Source organism: Oncorhynchus nerka, linkage group LG4 (genome assembly GCF_034236695.1).
Source record: "Oncorhynchus nerka isolate Pitt River linkage group LG4, Oner_Uvic_2.0, whole genome shotgun sequence".
Lineage (NCBI taxonomy): Eukaryota > Metazoa > Chordata > Actinopteri > Salmoniformes > Salmonidae > Oncorhynchus > Oncorhynchus nerka.
Window position 1 is genome coordinate 88,110,576 of NC_088399.1, and position 19,075 is coordinate 88,129,650.

General features: G+C 43.5%; 1 protein-coding gene across 1 annotated transcript in view; it reads left to right on the forward strand.

Annotated features, from left to right (window-relative positions):
- The window catches only part of LOC115128827 (DENN domain-containing protein 3-like), a 43,758-nt gene that overhangs the window by 11,632 nt on the left and 13,051 nt on the right, over positions 1 to 19,075 (forward strand). Inside the window, exons 14-16 of the mRNA XM_065018003.1 lie at positions 837 to 1,364; positions 3,635 to 3,894; positions 4,424 to 4,594. Coding sequence (XP_064874075.1) covers positions 837 to 1,364; positions 3,635 to 3,894; positions 4,424 to 4,594 — 959 coding nt within the window. The remainder of the gene's footprint in view (positions 1 to 836; positions 1,365 to 3,634; positions 3,895 to 4,423; positions 4,595 to 19,075) is intronic.

The following is a 19,075-nucleotide window of genomic DNA, read 5'->3' on the forward strand; positions in this document are numbered from 1 at the left end:
ACAGTGGTAGGTGGACAGCGGTAGGTTCAGGTGGACAGTGGTAGGTGGACAGCGGTAGGTTCAGGTGGACAGTGGTAGGTGGACAGAGGTAGTTTGTAGGTTCAGGTGGTAGGTGGACAGCGGTAGGTGGACAGAGGTAGTTTGTAGGTTCAGGTGGTAGGTGGACAGTGGTAGGTTCAGGTGGACAGCGGTAGGTTCAGGTGGACAGTGGTAGGTGGACAGCGGTAGGTTCAGGTGGACAGTGGTAGGTGGACAGCGGTAGTTTGTAGGTTCAGGTGGACAGTGGTAGGTGGACAGCGGTAGTTTGTAGGTTCAGGTGGACAGCGGTAGGTTCAGGTGGACAGCGGTAGGTTCAGGTGGACAGCGGTAGGTTCAGGTGGACAGCGGTAGGTTCAGGTGGACAGCGGTAGGCTCAGGTGGACAGTGGTAGTTTGTAGGCTCAGGTGGACAGTGGTAGGTGGACAGCGGTAGGTTGTAGGTGGACAGCGGTAGGTTCAGGTGGACAGCGGTAGGTTGTAGGTGGACAGCGGTAGGTTGTAGGTGGACAGTGGTAGGTTCAGGTGGACAGCGGTACTTGTCGACGCTAATAGTTAACTTTTGTGATTTCTGAACATTGAGTGGTTTTAGGATGAGTGTTTAGTGGTTGCGGTGAAGACCTGCACACATGGGGTATTCCCCAGAACCTAAGTTGAGAAACCCTGTTGTAGTTGACCACTACTATTGAGTTTTCCACCTTATAAGAACCAACCAAGGACGATTGGCCAACTGCTTTAAGGTTTCCTCTAAACAAAATGCTGTTCACAGTTCTTGAAACTTTTGTGATCGAACCCTAATAGGTCTGAAGTCTCCCCAGAAGCCAGTGAGATGCTTCAAGCTTCCTGAGTTCCCTCCACCGCTGGCCTACCACTACGTCCAGAATTACTACCAGGAGATGATCACCCTCCTGGACAAGGCCATCAGCGGGGTGGCCTTGGAGGACTCCTCTCTCCTGGCCTGCTATCACTACCTCCGGGGCTTTGTCAACACAGTGGCCGGTAAACGTCTGGACGCACTGGAAGACTTTCAGAATCTTTACAAGACGGACACGGACATCTTCCCTGGCGAGCTGGTCAACGCCCTGGTGGACTCTCTACAGGATGGGGAACGGGCACAAGCTAACCGCCGAACCGAGATCAAACGCCTGATTAGTCGGGTGAAGAAGGACCACGAGAGGGAGCGGACGTGCCATGACGACGAAGCTGTCAAGCGGTTCCAGCTGCCGAAAAAGCACATGCAGTTGGAGGACTTTGTGAGGCACGTGCAGGAGTCTGGGATTGTCAAGGACCAAGGGACCATTCACCGGCTGTTTGAGGCTCTCACTGTGGGTAAGGAAGTCACACAGACTTAAAGATGAGAAATGATAAAGGAGAGAGGGTTGTCTCTTTCTTGGTGGAGGGTGTCTTCACCAAGGTATGTGTTTTAATGTCTGTCTTGATTTTTACGTTAACCCCTTGTTGTGTGGGACTCATCATGAACCTACTCCAGTTGATAATTCTTAGCCTCTACTCCGTAATCACCCTGGTCCCTGTGATTAATGTGTTAATACCTTAATACCTGTAGTGAATGGCCACGCTAATTCATCTGTCAATTGAATCTGCTTCATTTCCCTCAATCTTACCAGTGGTGTAAAGTAATTATTATGGACAACCATTTGTTATTTTGGACAACTTTTACTTAGCTACATTCCTAAAGACAATTATGTACTTTTTACTCCATTCATGTTCCCTGACACCCAAAAGTACTCATTACATTTTGAATGCTTAGCAGGACAGGAAAAATATCCAATTCACACACTTATCAAGAGAACATCCCTGGTCATCCCTACTGCCTCTGATCTGACTGACTCACTAAACAGAGAACATCCTTGGTCATCCCTACTGCCTCTGATCTGACAGACTCACTAAACAGAGAACATCCCTGGTCATCCCTACTGCCTCTGATCTGACAGACTCACTAAACAGAGAACATCCCTGGTCATCCCTACTGCCTCTGATCTGACAGACTCACTAAACAGAGAACATTCCTGGTCATCCCTACTGCCTCTGATCTGACAGACTCACTAAACAGAGAACATCCCTGGTCATCCCTACTGCCTCTGATCTGACAGACTCACTAAACAGAGAACATCCCTGGTCATCCCTACTGCCTCTGATCTGACACTCACTAAACAGAGAACATCCCTGGTCATCCCTACTGCCTCTGATCTGACAGACTCACTAAACAGATAACATCCCTGGTCATCCCTACTGCCTCTGATCTGACACTCACTAAACAGAGAACATCCCTGGTCATCCCTACTGCCTCTGATCTGACAGACTCACTAAATCCCTGGTCATCCCTACTGATCTGAACATCCATCCCTGGTCATCCCTACTGCCTCTGATCTGACAGACTCACTAAACAGAGAACATCCCTGGTCATCCCTACTGCCTCTGATCTGGTGGACTCACTAAACAGAGAACATCCCTGGTCATCCCTACTGCCTCTGATCTGGTGGACTCACTAAACAGAGAACATCCCTGGTCATCCCTACTGCCTCTGATCTGACAGACTCACTAAACAGAGAACATCCCTGGTCATCTCTAAAGACATGCTTATTTTGTAAATGGTGTTGGAGTGTTGGAGTGTGCCCCTGGCTATCCGTCAGTTAAAAAAACAAGAAAACATTGTGCCGTCTGATTTGCATAATATAAGGAATTTGAAATTATTTTTACTTACTTTACATTTATATGTAAAACCAAATACTTTTAGAATTTTACTCCAGTAGTATTTTACTGGGGGTCTTTCATTTTTACTTAAGTCGTTTTCTATTAAGGTATCTTTACTTTTACTCAAGCATGACAGTTGGGTACTTTTTCCACCACTGAATACCCCCACCCCCCCACCCCCACCCTATCAGAATTAGTAGTTGTGTTTAGTAGGAGTCATACTGTGTGTGTTTAGTAGGAGTCATACTGTGTGTGTTTAGTAGGAGTCATACTGTGTGTGTTTAGTAGGAGTCATACTGTGCACGTGGAGTGTGTGTTTAGTAGGAGTCGTGGAGTGCGTGTTTAGTAGGAGTCGTGGAGTGCGTGTTTAGTAGGAGTCGTGGAGTGCGTGTTTAGTAGGAGTCGTGGAGTGCGTGTTTAGTAGGAGTCGTGGAGTGCGTGTTTAGTAGGAGTCGTGGAGTGCGTGTTTAGTAGGAGTCGTGGAGTGCGTGTTTAGTAGGAGTCGTGGAGTGCGTGTTTAGTAGGAGTCGTACTGTGCACGTGGAGTGTGTGTTTATTAGGAGTCACACTGTGTGTGTTTAGTCTCTTGCCCCTGTGAACCCACGCACCGTGGACTTGCTTCACCAGCCAACCAAAACAAGGCTGTGTATTATTGTTCCTGTGACTCCTCCCCCAGCCCTGCTAGCTTCTCTGTTCCATGCTAGCACACCTATTGCCTTTTGTTTTGAATGGAACACTTAGAATCCCACCAGAGGCAACTTTATGAAATAATTGTGAAGTACAGTACATTTAAACTGCCCCTCTATTGGTTGCAAAATTGCTGAAATAAATAAATAAATGGCAGTTTCAGGAATTGTTGAAGCCTAACTCCAGACTGCCCCCTGCAGGCCAGCAAAAACAGGTGGATCCAGAACTCTTCCGAGTGTTCTACACCTTCTGGAAGGAGACGGAGGCCGAGGCTCAGGAAGTGGCCCTGCCGGCCTCAGTCCTGGAGCACCTGGAGGCTAACGAGTGTGTCTTCAAGCTGTCCTCTTCGGTCAAGACCAGCCACGGCGTGGGCAAGATCGCTATGACCCAGAGACGGCTGTTCCTGCTGACAGTAGGACGACCCGGGTACGTGGAGATCACCAAGTTCAGAGACATTGAGGTGAGTTACGACCTTCCGCATCTACGTTCCTACTACACTTTCTGTGATATATCATTCATGATACTCAACTTTTTTTGATAGAGATTACAATGTGAATACATTAAGCTATAAAATAGACAGTCATGTTTGATGTGCTTATAGATGGGTAATCTATGCTTTATTATACAGCTAATGTAAATGATGGGATCTAGTCCCTAACACAGTGTATGTCATGTACTGTTATCATAACTATTAATGCTATGCTTGCTTATAGCTAGTGTTACAATGCACTGTGGGCGCATCATGAGACACTATAGATACACTCACACGGCTTTATGTGCTGTTATACAAAGTGTTACCAAGTATTCTATTCTATTCTATTCTATTATTGTATTCTATACAGCACAAACTGACCCGGGACCTGCCTAGTGGTTGTGTAAGTTGTTGAGATGCAGGGCTCCCTTGAAAAGGAGACCTTGGTCTCAATGGGACTCCCTGCTAAAATAACAGGTAGTGAATTGTGAATAACCAGTTGGCTGTTGTACCTCAGGAGGTGAAGATCTCCTCGGCTCCCTTCCTGCTGTTGAGGATCCCCTCTCTGAAGATCAAGACCACCCTGAGGAAAGAGACGTTTGAGGTCAACCTGAAGTCGGAGGTTGACCTCTGGCACATCATGGTTAAGGAGATGTGGGCCGGACGGAAGATGGCCGACGACCACAAGGTAGGATGTCAAAATGTGACGTTAAACTTTCTGTTAATCCCTGTCTCTGGGTGTGTCCCAATAATATCACTTTTTCCCACAAATCTAAGCATTGGATTGGTGGAGACATGGGCTAGTGGGAGTTTCTACAATTTTTATTCTACCAGTAATTTCCTTTCAAATGAGTGAACAAATTAACACTTTGGGAGGAAGGAGAGATAATTGGGACATAATTAATTGGGACATAGCCTCTCTCTCTCAAATCAATTTGCTTTATTGGCATGATGTAACAATGTACATATTGCCAAAGCTTACTTTGGAGATTTACAATCCGAAAATAATAAGAATCAAAATTATCAACGGGACAGTAACAACAATAACCAAGCATACAGTAGAGGACATGTGCAGGTTGATTGGTCCGTCAGACACTGTCCCTCATCTTATGGCAGGCAGTAATGTAGTGCGCTGCCAATCCACAGCTCTCTGCGTCCTCCCCCAACAGGACGGGTAGCCTACTCTCATCAGAGAGGTCTTTGACGGGTTTCAAATTTGAGGAAATGACACTCTCTTTATTGTTTTATATTTTTGACATTTGTCAGGCAATGCAGCTCCGTCTCAGGTTCTGCTGTGGTGCAGTGGTTGCACAGCCTTTCCTCTACAGGGAGCCAGGTTTTCCTGTGTCTACCCTTCTCAATGGCAAGGCTGTGCTCACTGAGCCTGTACTTTGTCAAGGTTATTCTAAGGTTTTGATCAGTAACCATGGTCAAATATTTAGCCACTGTGTACTGTCGATTTAAGGCCATATAGCACTGCATTTTGCTTTGTGTTTGTGCTTCTGTTTCCCAATAAGCAATGTAGTTTTGTTTTGACTGTGTTGTAATTTGGTTTATCCTGATTGATTGAATGTTCTGGTCCTGAGACTTCAGTGTGTTAGTAGAACAGGTTTGTGAACAGGTTTGTGCCCCAGGACCAGCTGGATGAGGGGACTGTTTTCTTTGATCAGCTCTTGGCATTGCAGGGCTTGGTAATGATATGAGAGGGGGTCACTGTATTTTAGATGTTTCCAAAACTTAATTGCTCTTTTTTGAGTTTTTATTATTAGTGGATCTTGGCCTAATTCTGCCCTGCATGCATTGTTTATAGTTTTCCTCTGGACATGTAGGAGAGTCTTACAGAACTCTGCATGCAGGGTTTCAATGGGGTGTTTGTCCCATTTGATGAAATCTTGTTTTGCAAGTGGACCCCACACCTCACTGCCATAAAGTGCAATTGGTTCAATGACACATTCAATTAGTTTTTGCCAAATTTTAATAGGAATTTGAATTAGTTTTTTTAATGGTGTAGCATGCCCTGCGTGCTTTCTCTCTGTTTATTCACTGCCTCATTAAAGTGTCCAGTTGAGCTTATTTTTAAACCTAAGTAATTGTAGTGTGTGCAGTACTCTATATGTTTTATACCAATTGAGAACTTTGGTCTAATTCTCTGAGAGCTGGATCTTCTCTGGAAAATCATTATTTTAGTATTTTTAGGGTTTACTGCCAGGGCCCAGGTCTGGCAGTATTGCTCTAGCAGGTCCAGGCTCTGCTGTAGGCCATGTGCTGTGGGTGACAGCAGGCATAGGTCATCTGCGAAGAGTAGGCATTTCACTTCTGAATTGTGGAGACTAACTCCAGGGGCTGAGGATTTTTCTAGAATAGTGGCCAATTCGTTGATGTAAATATTGAAGAGTGCAGGGCTCAGATTGCAACCCTGACGAAGACCCCGCCCCTGGTTAAAGAATTCTGTTATTTTCTTGCCAATGTTAATGCTGCACGTATTGGCAGTATACATTGATTTAATTATGTCATATGTTTTACCACCTACACCACTTTCAATAACTTTGTAGAACAGTCCTGTGTGCCAAATAGAATCAGATGCTTTTTGGAAGTCGATAAAGCAAGCGTATATTTTGGTATTATTTTGGTGGACATGTTTATCTATCAGGGTGTGTAGGGTGTAAATATGATCAGTTGTGCAATGTTTTGGTATAAATCCAATTTGGCTTTTACTCAAGACATTGTGCTTATTAAGGAAGTTTACAACTCTTACATTTATAATACTACAGAAAACCTTCCCCAGGTTACTGTTCACACAAATGCCTCTGTAATTGTTAGGGTCAAATGTGTCTCCATTTTTTAAAATTGGGGTTATGAGTCCTTGATTCCAGATGTCAGGGAAATAACCTACACTCAGGGTCAAATTAAACAGTTTTAATATAGCCAATTGAAATGTTGCTCTAGTGAGTTTGAGCATCTCATTTAGGATGCCATCAGGTCTGCATGCTTTTTTAATTTCAGAACATGAAGTTTCTTATAGAGCTCCTGGTCAGGAATTGGGGAATCCAATGGATTTTGATTGTCCTTAATAGCTTTTTCTAATCCATTCAACTTCTCATGAATTTGGCGATGTTCTGCGTTTGTGTCGGTTTGAACAGTGTTGTAGAGTGTTTTAAAATGAGTTGTCCATTGGTCACCATTTTGTATCGTTAATTCCTCTTTTTCAGATTTGTATTTTTTTCAATTTTGCCAGAAGTTGTTTGTGTTTTATGGACTCCTCAATTAGTGTCAGCTGCTTGCTGTTGTACTGTGCCTTTTTGGTTCTGAGTGTTACGTTTATAGAGTTTTATAGTCTCACAGTAATGAAGGCGTAGTTCACCATTATTTGGGTCTCTGTGCTTTTGGTTGGAGGTGTTCTAAGTTTTTTCCTTATAATTTTACAATCTGCATCAAACCAGTTGTCATCTGTGGTCTATTTTCTTTTGTTTTTTATCAATTTCAATTGTGCTTCCTCTGCTGTTTGCCTGAATATATAGTGGATGTTTTGTACTGCTAGAATGGTGCCTTCGTTACTGTGAGTGAATGTGTAATCCAGAAAGTTATCTAAGAGTGTCTGGATATTTTGGTTTTAGGTTTCTTTCTGGTCTTCTTCTGTGCTGGTATGGGCCCATCTGTATGAATGTCTGATGTTGTACAGCTTACTGGGCTGTGAATGTCTGATGTTGTACAGCTTACTGGGCTGTGAATGTCTGATGTAGTGCAGCTTACTGGGCTGTGAATGTCTGATGTAGTGCAGCTTACTGGGCTGTGAATGTCTGATGTAGTGCAGCTTACTGGGCTGTGAATGTCTGATGTAGTGCAGCTTACTGGGCTGTGAATGTCTGATGTTGTACAGCTTACTGGGCTGTGAATGTCTGATGTTGTACAGCTTACTGGGCTGTGAATGTTTGATGTTGTACAGCTTACTGGGCTGTGAATGTCTGATGTTGTACAGCTTACTGGGCTGTGAATGTCTGATGTTGTACAGCTTACTGGGCTGTGAATGTCTGATGTTGTACAGCTTACTGGGCTGTGAATGTCTGATGTTGTACAGCTTACTGGGCTGTGAATGTCTGATGTTGTACAGCTCACTGGGCTGTGAATGTCTGATGTTGTACAGCTCACTGGGCTGTGAATGTCTGGTGTTGTACAGCTCACTGGGCTGTGAATGTCTGATGTTGTACAGCTTACTGGGCTGTGAATGTCTGGTTGTTTCCATGTCTGTTCTTTTGAGGAACAACGTAATTTGGCTGTGATCAGACAGAGGTGCTAGCGGCTTGACAGTGAATGAGCTGAGAGAGAAGGGGTCAATGTCTGTGATCATATCGTCTACTGTACTGTGGCCAAGAGGTGATCAGTAGGTGAATCTCCCCAAAGAGTCCCTCCGTAACCTACCATTGACAAAGTACAGACCCAGGCTTCTACAGATCCCTTCCATCGCTCTCTCGCTCTCTCGCTTTCTCTCTCTCTCTCTCTCTCGCTTTCTCTCTCTCTCGCCTGTTTTTGTTCCTTCTTGTTTTACTTGGTGGTGGTTATTTTATTGATGGCGAACCACATGGAGATGCCGTTCTTGTCACTTCAGCACAGCTTTAGGTGTGTTACTGAAGCTACTGTCACTGCAGGAGTTTCTGGTCGCCGTAGGAGAGAAGGTAGGCTATGAGAATGTTGCTTACGTGTCACAGATGAATAAAACGGTGGTGGTTTTTGTTAAAGAAGAGTCTTGTTGATCGAATGGTTGAGCATGGTGTACTTCTTAAAGAAGAGTGTCTTGTTGATCGAATGGTTGAGCATGATGTACTTCTTAAAGAAGAGTGTCTTGTTGATCGAATGGTTGAGCATGGTGTACTTCTTAAAGAAGAGTGTCTTGTTGATCGAATGGTTGAGCATGGTCTACTTCTTAAAGAAGAGCCCCTTGTTGATCGTATGGTTGAGCATGGTGTACTTCTTAAAGAAGAGTGTCTGGTTGATCGTATGGTTGAGCATGGTGTACTTCTTAAAGAAGAGTGTCTGGTTGATCGTATGGTTGAGCATGGTGTACTTCTTAAAGAAGAGTGTCTTGTTGATCGTATGGTTGAGCATGGTGTACTTCTTAAAGAAGAGTGTCTGGTTGATCGTATGGTTGAGCATGGTGTACTTCTTAAAGAAGAGTGTCTGGTTGATCGAGTGTCTGGTTGATCGTATGGTTGAGCATGGTCTACTTCTTAAAGAAGAGTGTCTGGTTGATCGTATGGTTGAGCATGGTGTACTTAAAGAAGAGTGTCTGGTTGATCGTATGGTTGAGCATGGTGTACTTCTTAAAGAAGAGTGTCTGGTTGATCGTATGGTTGAGCATGGTCTACTTCTTAAAGAAGAGTGTCTGGTTGATCGTATGGTTGAGCATGGTGTACTTCTTAAAGAAGAGTGTCTGGTTGATCGTATGGTTGAGCATGGTGTACTTCTTAAAGAAGAGTGTCTGGTTGAGCATGGTGTACTTCTTAAAGAAGAGTGTCTGGTTGATCATATGGTTGAGCATGGTGTACTTCTTAAAGAAGAGTGTCTGGTTGATCGTATGGTTGAGCATGGATGAAGATTCCTGCTGTAGCAGGTTGTTTGGTGGAAGAATGTAGTTGAACAGTGGGCGCTATCATTGGGTATGATAGCATAAAATCAGCCTTAGATTCTATTGAAAAGGTGAATACGATTATGTTAAGATGGATTGTTTTTTATAAAATACGTTTAATGCTAGCTAGCAACTTACCTTGGCTCCTTGCTGCAATCACGTAACAGGTGGTCAGTCTGCCACGCAGTCTCCTCGTGGAGTGCAATATAATCGGCATCCAAAAATGCAGATTACCGATTATGAAAACTTGAAATCTACCCAAATTAATCGGCCATGCCGCTATAATCGGTCGACCTCTAATGAATATATAGATTGGGTGAGTTGTTTTAAAGGTTTGTCTCACTATCACTAAGCATGTATAGGGGTGGTGGGATCTTTTGTTGTTGCAATTCGTTCCAGTCATTGGCAGCAGAGAACTCGAAGGAAAGGCGGCCAAAGGAGGTGTCAGCTTTGGGGATGACCAGTTAAATAGTTAAATCGTGCTTCTACACCTGCATTGCTTGCTGTTTGGGGTTTTAGGCTGGGTTTCTGTACAGCACTTTGAGATATCAGCTGATGTACGAAGGGCTATATAAATAAATTTGATTTGATTTAAATATACCTGCTGGAGCGCGTGCTACAGGTGGGTGTTGCTATGGTGACCAGTGAGCCGAGATAGGGCAGAGCTTATTTAGCAAAGACCTATAGATGTGGTGGGAGAAATAGGAAAGGAGAGCAAGGAGAGCAATGTTGTAGTAGAGCAGGGAAAAGAGCAGTGGGGCAGTAGGTGAGACTGCGATGGAGGGGATGCTGAGGGGATGCCGAGGGGATGCTGGAGAATGAAATTGGAGTTCGAGAAAAGTGAAACAATGGAAAATGAAGCTGCTGTTTTAAAATTACCGAGGCGTAAGAGGAAGAATTTAAGGGGTGATGAAGGTTCTAATTCTAACAGGAAGGTAGAGAGGATAAACAGGTTGTAGAGATGGAGTTTTCGTCTGAGGATGATGGTGAGAGTGAGGCCTCTGATGCGTCACAACAAAAAAGCGAGAGAATTGAGGAGGTATGGGATTGGAAGGGTACATCAATTTCTGAATTTGACAAAAGAGAATAAATATATACAGGATTATAATGTAACAGATTTTTTTCATGGAAGTGAATTGTTTATTGAATCAAAGTTTCTGATATCAAAAATAACTGGTGGAGGTTTGACAAGCCCAGAAATCGCTAGACTGAAGAAAGTGGTTACGAGAGTGACAAGTGAGGTAAACTCTAAAGAAAATGGAAGAGTTCAGTCCCAGTCTCAACTCTGTAAAGAGATGTGTTTTCTGTTTCTTACTCTACTTTTTTTCCAGCCATGAGCAGTTTGAAGATTTCTTCTTTAAACGTAAATGGGGCGAGAGACGGGGGAGGCGGGGGAGAGCCGTAGTGTATGAGTTAATAAAGAGAGGGGGAGAGCCGTAGTGTATGAGTTAATAATGAGAGGGGGAGAGCCATAGTGTATGAGTTAATAAAGAGAGGGGGAGCCGTAGTGTATGAGTTAATAAAGAGAGGGGGGAGAGCCGTAGTGTATGAGTTAATAAAGAGAGGGGGAGAGCCGTAGTGTATGAGTTAATAAAGAGAGGGGGGAGAGCCGTAGTGTATGAGTTAATAAAGAGAGGGGGAGAGCCGTAGTGTATGAGTTAATAAAGGGAGGGGGAGCCGTAGTGTATGAGTTAATAAAGAGAGGGGGGGGGGGGCCGTAGTGTATGAGTTAATAAAGAGAGGGGGGGCGTAGTGTATGAGTTAATAAAGAGGGGGAGCCGTAGTGTATGAGTTAATAAAGAGAGGGGGGCGTAGTGTATGAGTTAATAAAGAGAGGGGGAGCCGTAGTGTATGAGTTAATAAAGAGGGGGAGCCGTAGTGTATGAGTTAATAAAGAGAGGGGGGGCCGTAGTGTATGAGTTAATAAAGAGAGGGGGTGAGCCGTAGTGTATGAGTTAATAGAGGGGGGGGGGGAGCCGTAGTGTATGAGTTAATAAAGAGAGGGGGAGGGGAGCCGTAGTGTATGAGTTAATAAAGAGAGGGGGGGAGCCGTAGTGTATGAGTTAATAAAGAGAGGGGGAGAGCCGTAGTGTATGAGTTAATAAAGAGAGGGGGGAGCCGTAGTGTATGAGTTAATAAAGAGAGGGGGCCGTAGTGTATGAGTTAATAAAGAGAGGGGGAGCCGTAGTGTATGAGTTAATAGAGGGGGAGCCGTAGTGTATGAGTTAATAAAGAGAGGTGGGAGGGGAGCCGTAGTGTATGAGTTAATAAAGAGAGGGGGAGAGCCGTAGTGTATGAGTTAATAAAGAGAGGGGGGGCCGTAGTGTATGAGTTAATAAAGAGAGGGGGAGCCGTAGTGTATGAGTTAATAAAGAGAGGGGGGAGCCGTAGTGTATGAGTTAATAATGAGAGGGGGAGAGCCGTAGTGTATGAGTTAATAAAGAGAGGGGGAGAGCCGTAGTGTATGAGTTAATAAAGAGAGGGGGAGCCGTAGTGTATGAGTTAATAAAGAGAGGGGGGAGCCGTAGTGTATGAGTTAATAAAGAGAGGGGGAGAGCCGTAGTGTATGAGTTAATAAAGAGAGGGGGAGAGCCGTAGTGTATGAGTTAATAAAGAGAGGAGGGGGAGCCGTAGTGTATGAGTTAATAAAGAGAGGGGGTGTAGTGTATAAGTTAATAAAGAGAGGGGGGGAGGCGTAGTGTATGAGTTAATAAAAAGAGGGGAGGGGAGCCGTAGTGTATGAGTTAATAAAGAGAGGGGGAAGTGACACGTTTTCTACAAGAAATGCACCGTAGTATGGAAAATTAAGTTATGTGGCAACAGGAGTGAGGGAGGGGGGGGGGGCAGTGGTGTGTAGTCATAAAAACTAAAAAAAAGTGGGGTTGTGGCCATCCTGTTCCAAAAGTTTTTTTGCCTTTGTCATATGAGGTTGAAGAGGTAGTTGAGGGGAGGTTATTAAAAGTTACAGAGATATGAAAAGTTCATTATGTGTTTAATACATGTATATGCCCTAGTAGTGGCAGTTGAGAGGGTATGTTTTTTAGAGACATTATCAAATAACATTGAGAAATGTAACACGGAGGATTATTTATTTCTTGCTGGGCATTTTAACTGTACAGTCAGTGATTTTAGATAAAAATCACAAAGCACCTCATCGCCTCAAGGACTTTTTAAAAACACTTTATTGTAACACATTAACTATGTGATATTTGGCAGAGTCAAAATGGAGGCACGAGACCGTATATATGGGCTAATGTGAGAGGGAACACCATCTCTCTGGCCAAGTTGGTTAGGTTGTATTGTTTTGAGCATCGATCTCAGGTCTGTAAATCAAGTGTGATAACCCCAGTGGGATTTTCTGATCATTGTTTAGTAACAGAGGTGGTGGACATTAACACTGTGATAACCCCAGTGGGATTTTCTGATCATTGTTTAGTAACAGAGGTGGTGGACATTAACACTGTAAAACCCCAGTGTTTAGTAACAGAGGTGGTGGACATTAACACTGTGAAACCCCAGTGTTCTGATCATTGTTTAGTAACAGAGGTGGTGGACATTAACACTGTGAAACCCCAGTGTTCTGATCATTGTTTAGTAACAGAGGTGGTGGACATTAACACTGTGAAACCCCAGTGTTCTGATCATTGTTTAGTAACAGAGGTGGTGGACATTAACGCTGTAAAACCCACAAGTACACACTGGCATTTTAATATAACTTTATTGAGTGATCCTCACTTTAGGAGATGTTTTAGTTTTTTCTCTGAGAGGTGGCGGTCTGAAAAGGACAGTGTTGTGTCTCTTCAACAGCGGTGGGATGTAGGGCAAATCCAGATTCAGCAATTCTGTAATCAATACACAATGAATGTCACCAGAGACATCACCAGATCAATGAACGCCCCAGAGTCTGAAATAGTGGAACTCCTGACGTTAGTTGAGACCACAGGAGATCGAGGCCATATTCGGGCACTGAAAAAAGCCGCGTTGGCAGACCTGCTGGATATCAGAGCACAGGGGGCATTGGTGAGAAGTAAGTTCCAGGGAATCTCTAAAATGGATGCCTCATCCAAATTTTTCTTTGGTTTAGAGAAAAATAATGGACAAAGAAGAATTACTCATTGCCTCAAATCAGCTGTTGGACAGGAGCTCACTATCCCAAGTGAAATTAGAAAGAGGGCAGTAGAGTTCTATGCTAAGCTCTACAGGTGTGAGTATAAAGAGGTGACACAGCAGTTACTTGATGGGCTCCCATAGGTGGCTGCAGAAGCTCAGGTTGAACTAGAGCAATCATTGTCTTTGCAGGAGCTCAGGTTGAACTAGAGCAATCATTGTCTTTGCAGGAGCTCAGGTTGAACTAGAGCAACCATTGACTTTGCAGGAGCTCAGGTTGAACTAGAGCAATCATTGTCTTTGCAGGAGCTCAGGTTGAACTAGAGCAATCATTGTCTTTGCAGGAGCTCAGGTTGAACTAGAGAAACCATTGTCTTTGCCGGAGCTATACACTGCATGGAAAGAGGAAGGGCACTGGCATTGATGGGCTTCCTGTTGACTTTTTAAAGTATGTTTGGGCTATGTTGGGATTGGCTAGCAGTAGTTAACGATAGTTTGACCGGAGGGTTACTACTGATAAGCTGCAGAAGGGCTGTCCTCACCCTACTGCCAAAAAACTGGAGGCCGGTGGCCTTAATGTGCACTGATTATAAGATCCTGTCCAAGGCTTTGTCCAACAGGCTGAGGGAGGTGATAGGGTAAATCATGCACATGGACCAGTCCTACTGTGTTCCCGGCAGGCAGATAGGGGATAACATTTCCCTGATTCGGGACTTTTTGGACGTCTCTAGGGCTTTTGGGTTGGATGCTGGTCTAATTTCAATTGATCAGGAAAAGGCATTTGATAGAGTTGAACATCAAAACCTGTGGTGCACTTTTGAGGCTTTTGGTTTCAGCTCTGGTTTTATTGCCATTATCAGGGTGATATATGGTGACATTGAAAGTGTATTGAAAGTTAACGGTGGCTTGAGTGCTCCTTTTAAGGTGTGTAGAGGAATTAGGCAGGGGTGTGCATTGTCTGGAATGTTGTATGCCATTGCTATAGAGCCACGACTAAATAGAAGTCACATTGAAGGGGTGTTCCTTTCAGAGGATATTCCTCCTATTCGTCTCTCAGCATATGCTGATGATGTAGTTATTTTGGTGAAAAATCAAGCGGATGTGGATAGTTTGAGTCTAATAGTTCATAACCGCCATCGATAAAAGACCATACTGCGCAGCCGTCTTCATCGACCTAGCCAAGGCTTTCGACTCTGTCAATCACCGTATTCTTATCGGCAGACTCAACAGCCTTGGTTTCTCAAATGACTGCCTTTCCTGGATCACCAACTACTTCTCAGATAGAGTTCAGTATGTCAAATCGGTGTGCCTGTTGTCCAGACCTCTGGACGTCTCTATTGGGGGTACCACAGGGTTCAATTCTCGGGCTGACCCTTTTCTCTGTATATATCAATGTTGCTCTTGCTGCGGGTGATTCCTTGATCCACCTATATGTAGACAACACCATTCTGTATACATCTGGCCCTTCTTTGGACACTGTGTTAACCTCTTGCCTCTAGTTGGGACGCTTGCGTCCCAACTAGAGCTCTGGAAATGCAAATGTGCTACGCTAAATGCTAATAGTATTAGTTAAAACTCAAAAGTTCATTAAAATACACATGCAGGGTATCAAATTAAAGCTACACTCGTTGTGAATCCAGGCAACAAGTCAGATTTTTAAAATGCTTTTCGGCGACAGCATGAGAAGCTATTATCTGATAACATGCACCAATACACTACAACAGAAAAGCACAGCAGGGGACGTAAACAAAATAATTAGCATTTCGGCGTTACACAAACCGCACAATAAAATAGAAAACAGTCATTACCTTTCACCATCTTCTTTGTTGGCACTCCTAGATGTCCCATAAACACTATTGGGTCTTTATTTCGATTAAATCGGGCCATATAAAGCCAAGATATCGTTATATGTAGACTGTGTGATAAACGAAAAAAACAGCGATTTCACAACGTAACGTCATTTTTTAAAATTCAAAAAGTAGACTATAAACTTTCACAAAACACTTCGAAATACGTTTGTAATGCTACTTTAGGTATTAGTAAACGTTAATAAGCGATAAATTCATCCGTAGGCGATGTACATATCATTAGCTGTCGTCTTGGAAAAAATTTCAGGAGAGAGCTCTTCCGGAATGATCTGGGCGGAGACCGGAGGTATGTCGTGCCCCTCTTTCGGTTCAACCAAGAATCAAAGAGGATTAAATTCACAAGATACTCGACTGCATGGGGATGCTGTGGGAGTTGAATGCTCGGTCTTATCTAATTCGGCTCACTGTTAACAATTGCTGGAAGTGGCGCAAGGATATTTATTTCCATTTTCTGTGATCAGGTTTTCCTGCGCTTTCCGATGTAACGCACGTTATGTAATAGCCACAGTCGTGATTTAACCAGTTTTAAAAACGTCCGAGGGTTTCCTATACACACATTCTAACCATATGAACGTACTATATTCCTGGCATGAGTAGCAGGGCGCTGAAATGTTGCGCGATTTTTAACAAAATGTTCAAAAAAGTAGAGGGTAGGAGCAACTAGTTAACAAACCTCCAAATGAGCTTCAATGCCATGCAACACTCCTTCCGTGACCTCCAACTGCTCTTAAATGCTAGTAAAACTAAATGCATGCTCTTCAACAGGGTGCTGCCTGCACCCGCCCGCTCGGCTAGCATCACTACTCTGGACGGTTCTGACTTATGTGGACAACTACAACAATATGTGGACAACTACAAATACCTAGGTGTTTGGCTAGACTGTAAACTCTCTTTCCAGACTCATATTAAGCATCTCCAGTCCAAAATTAAATCTAGAATCAGCTTCCTATTTTACAACAAAGCCTCCACTCACGTTGCCAAACATACCCTCGTAAAACTGACTATCCTACCGATTCTTGACTTCGGCGATGTCATTTATAAAATAGCCTCCCAACACTCTACTCAGCAAACTGGATGCAGTCTATTACAGTGCCATCCATTTTGTCACCAAAGCCCCATAAACTACCCACCACTGCGACCTGTATGCTCTCATTGGCTGGCCCTCGCTACATATTTGTCGCCAGACCCACTGGCTCCAGGTCATCTATAAGTATTTGCTTGGTAAAGCTCCGCCTTATCTCGCGTCACTGGTCACCATAACAACACCCACCCGTAGCACCCGCTCCAGCAGGTATATCTCACTGATCATCCCCAAAAGCCAACACCTGCTTTGGCTGCCTTTCCTTCCAGTTCTCTGCTGCCAATGACTGGAATGAATTTCAAAAATCGCTGAAGTTGGAGCCTAATTTCTCCCTCACTAACTTTAAGCATCGGCAGTCAGAGCAGCTCACTGATCGCTGCAGCTGTTCACAGCCCATCTGTAAACAGCCCAACTACCTACCTCATCACCATATTGTTTTATTTAAAATTTTTTGCTCTTTTGCACACCAGTATTTCTACTTGCACATCATCATCTGCACATATATCACTCCAGTGTTAATTTGATAAATTGTAATTACTTCGCTAGTATTGGCCTATTTATTGCGTTACCTCCTTACTCTATTTGCACACACTTTATATATGTGTTTCTATTATTATTGACTGTACGTTTGTTTATTCCATGTGTAACTCTGTTGTTTGTGTCGCACTGCTTTGCTTTATCTTGTCCAGGTTGCAGTTGTAAATGAGAACTTGTTCTCAACTGGCCTACCTGGTTAAATAAAGGTGTTCTCAACTTGCCTACCTGGTTAAATAAAGGTGTTCTCAACTGGCCTACCTGGTTAAATAAAGGTGTTCTCAACTGGCCTACCTGGTTAAATAAAGGTGTTCTCAACTGGCCTACCTGGTTAAATAAAGGTGAAATGTAAAAATAAATAAAAAATAGGTTTCAGGGAATCTCCTCCTGCAAAGGTAAATTAGGAAAAATGTGTGCTTTACAGATTGGGAAATGGTCTGGAGGGATCATGACTTTGCCAGGGGGGCTGGAATAGTGTAAGGGAGGTTTCAAGTATCTTGGAGTGTACCAAGGGGACAATGGAAAAATTGGAATGGGTGAGTTGAAATGGTGGAAGGGAGGATGAGATGACAGTGGTTGTTAATAATGTGGTTGGGGGATAAATATCATTGGGTTCTACAAAGTGTATTGTATTTGTCAAAAGCGTTTTTGTACATTTTTTATTTATTTTATTTATTTCACCTTTATTTAACCAGGTAAGCAAGTTGAGAACAAGTTCTCATTTACAATTGCGACCTGGCCAAGATAAAGCAAAGCAGTTCGACACATACAACGACACAGAGTTACACATGGAGTAAAACAAACATACAGTCAATAATACAGTAAAAAAAACAAGTCTATATACAATGTGAGCAAATTAGGTGAGAAGGGAGGTAAAGGCAAAAAAGGCCATGGTGGCAAAGTAAATACAATATAGCAAGTAAAACACTGGAATGGTAGTTTTGCAATGGAAGAATGTGCAAAGTAGAAATAAAAATAATGGGGTGCAAAGGAGCAAAATAAATAAATAAATTAAATACAGTTGGGAAAGAGGTAGTTGTTTGGGCTAAATTATAGGTGGGCTATGTACAGGTGCAGTAATCTGTAAGATGCTCTGACAGTTGGTGCTTAAAGCTAGTGAGGGAGATAAGTGTTTCCAATTTAAGAGATTTTTGTAGTTCGTTCCAGTCATTGGCAGCAGAGAACTAGAAGGAGAGGCGGCCAAAGAAAGAATTGGTTTTGGGGGTGACTAGAGAGATATACCTGCTGGAGCGTGTGCTACAGGTGGGAGATGCTATGGTGACCAGCGAGCTGAGATAAGGGGGACTTTACCTAGCAGGGTCTTGTAGATGACATGGAGCCAGTGGGTTTGGCGACGAGTATGAAGCGAGGGCCAGCCAACGAGAGCGTACAGGTCGCAATGGTGGGTAGTATATGGGGCTTTGGTGACAAAACGGATTGCACTGTGATAGACTGCATCCAATTTGTTGAGTAGGGTATTGGAGGCTATTTTGTAAATGACATCGCCAAAGTCGAGGATTGGTAGGATGGTCAATTTTACAAGGGTATGTTTGGCAGCATGAGTGAAGGATGCTTTGTTGCGAAATAGGAAGCCAATTCTAGATTTAACTTTGGATTGGAGATGTTTGATATGGGTCTGGAAGGAGAGTTTACAGTCTAACCAGACACCTAAGTATTTGTAGTTGTCCACGTATTCTAAGTCAGAGCCGTCCAGAGTAGTGATGTTGGACAGGCGGGTAGGTGCAGGTAGCGATCGGTTGAAGAGCATGCATTTAGTTTTACTTGTATTTAAGAGCAATTGGAGGCCACGGAAGGAGAGTTGTATGGCATTGAAGCTTGCCTGGAGGGTTGTTAACACAGTGTCCAAAGAAGGGCTAGAAGTATACAGAATGGTGTCGTCTGCGTAGAGGTGGATCAGAGACTCACCAGCAGCAAGAGCGACCTCATTGATGTATACAG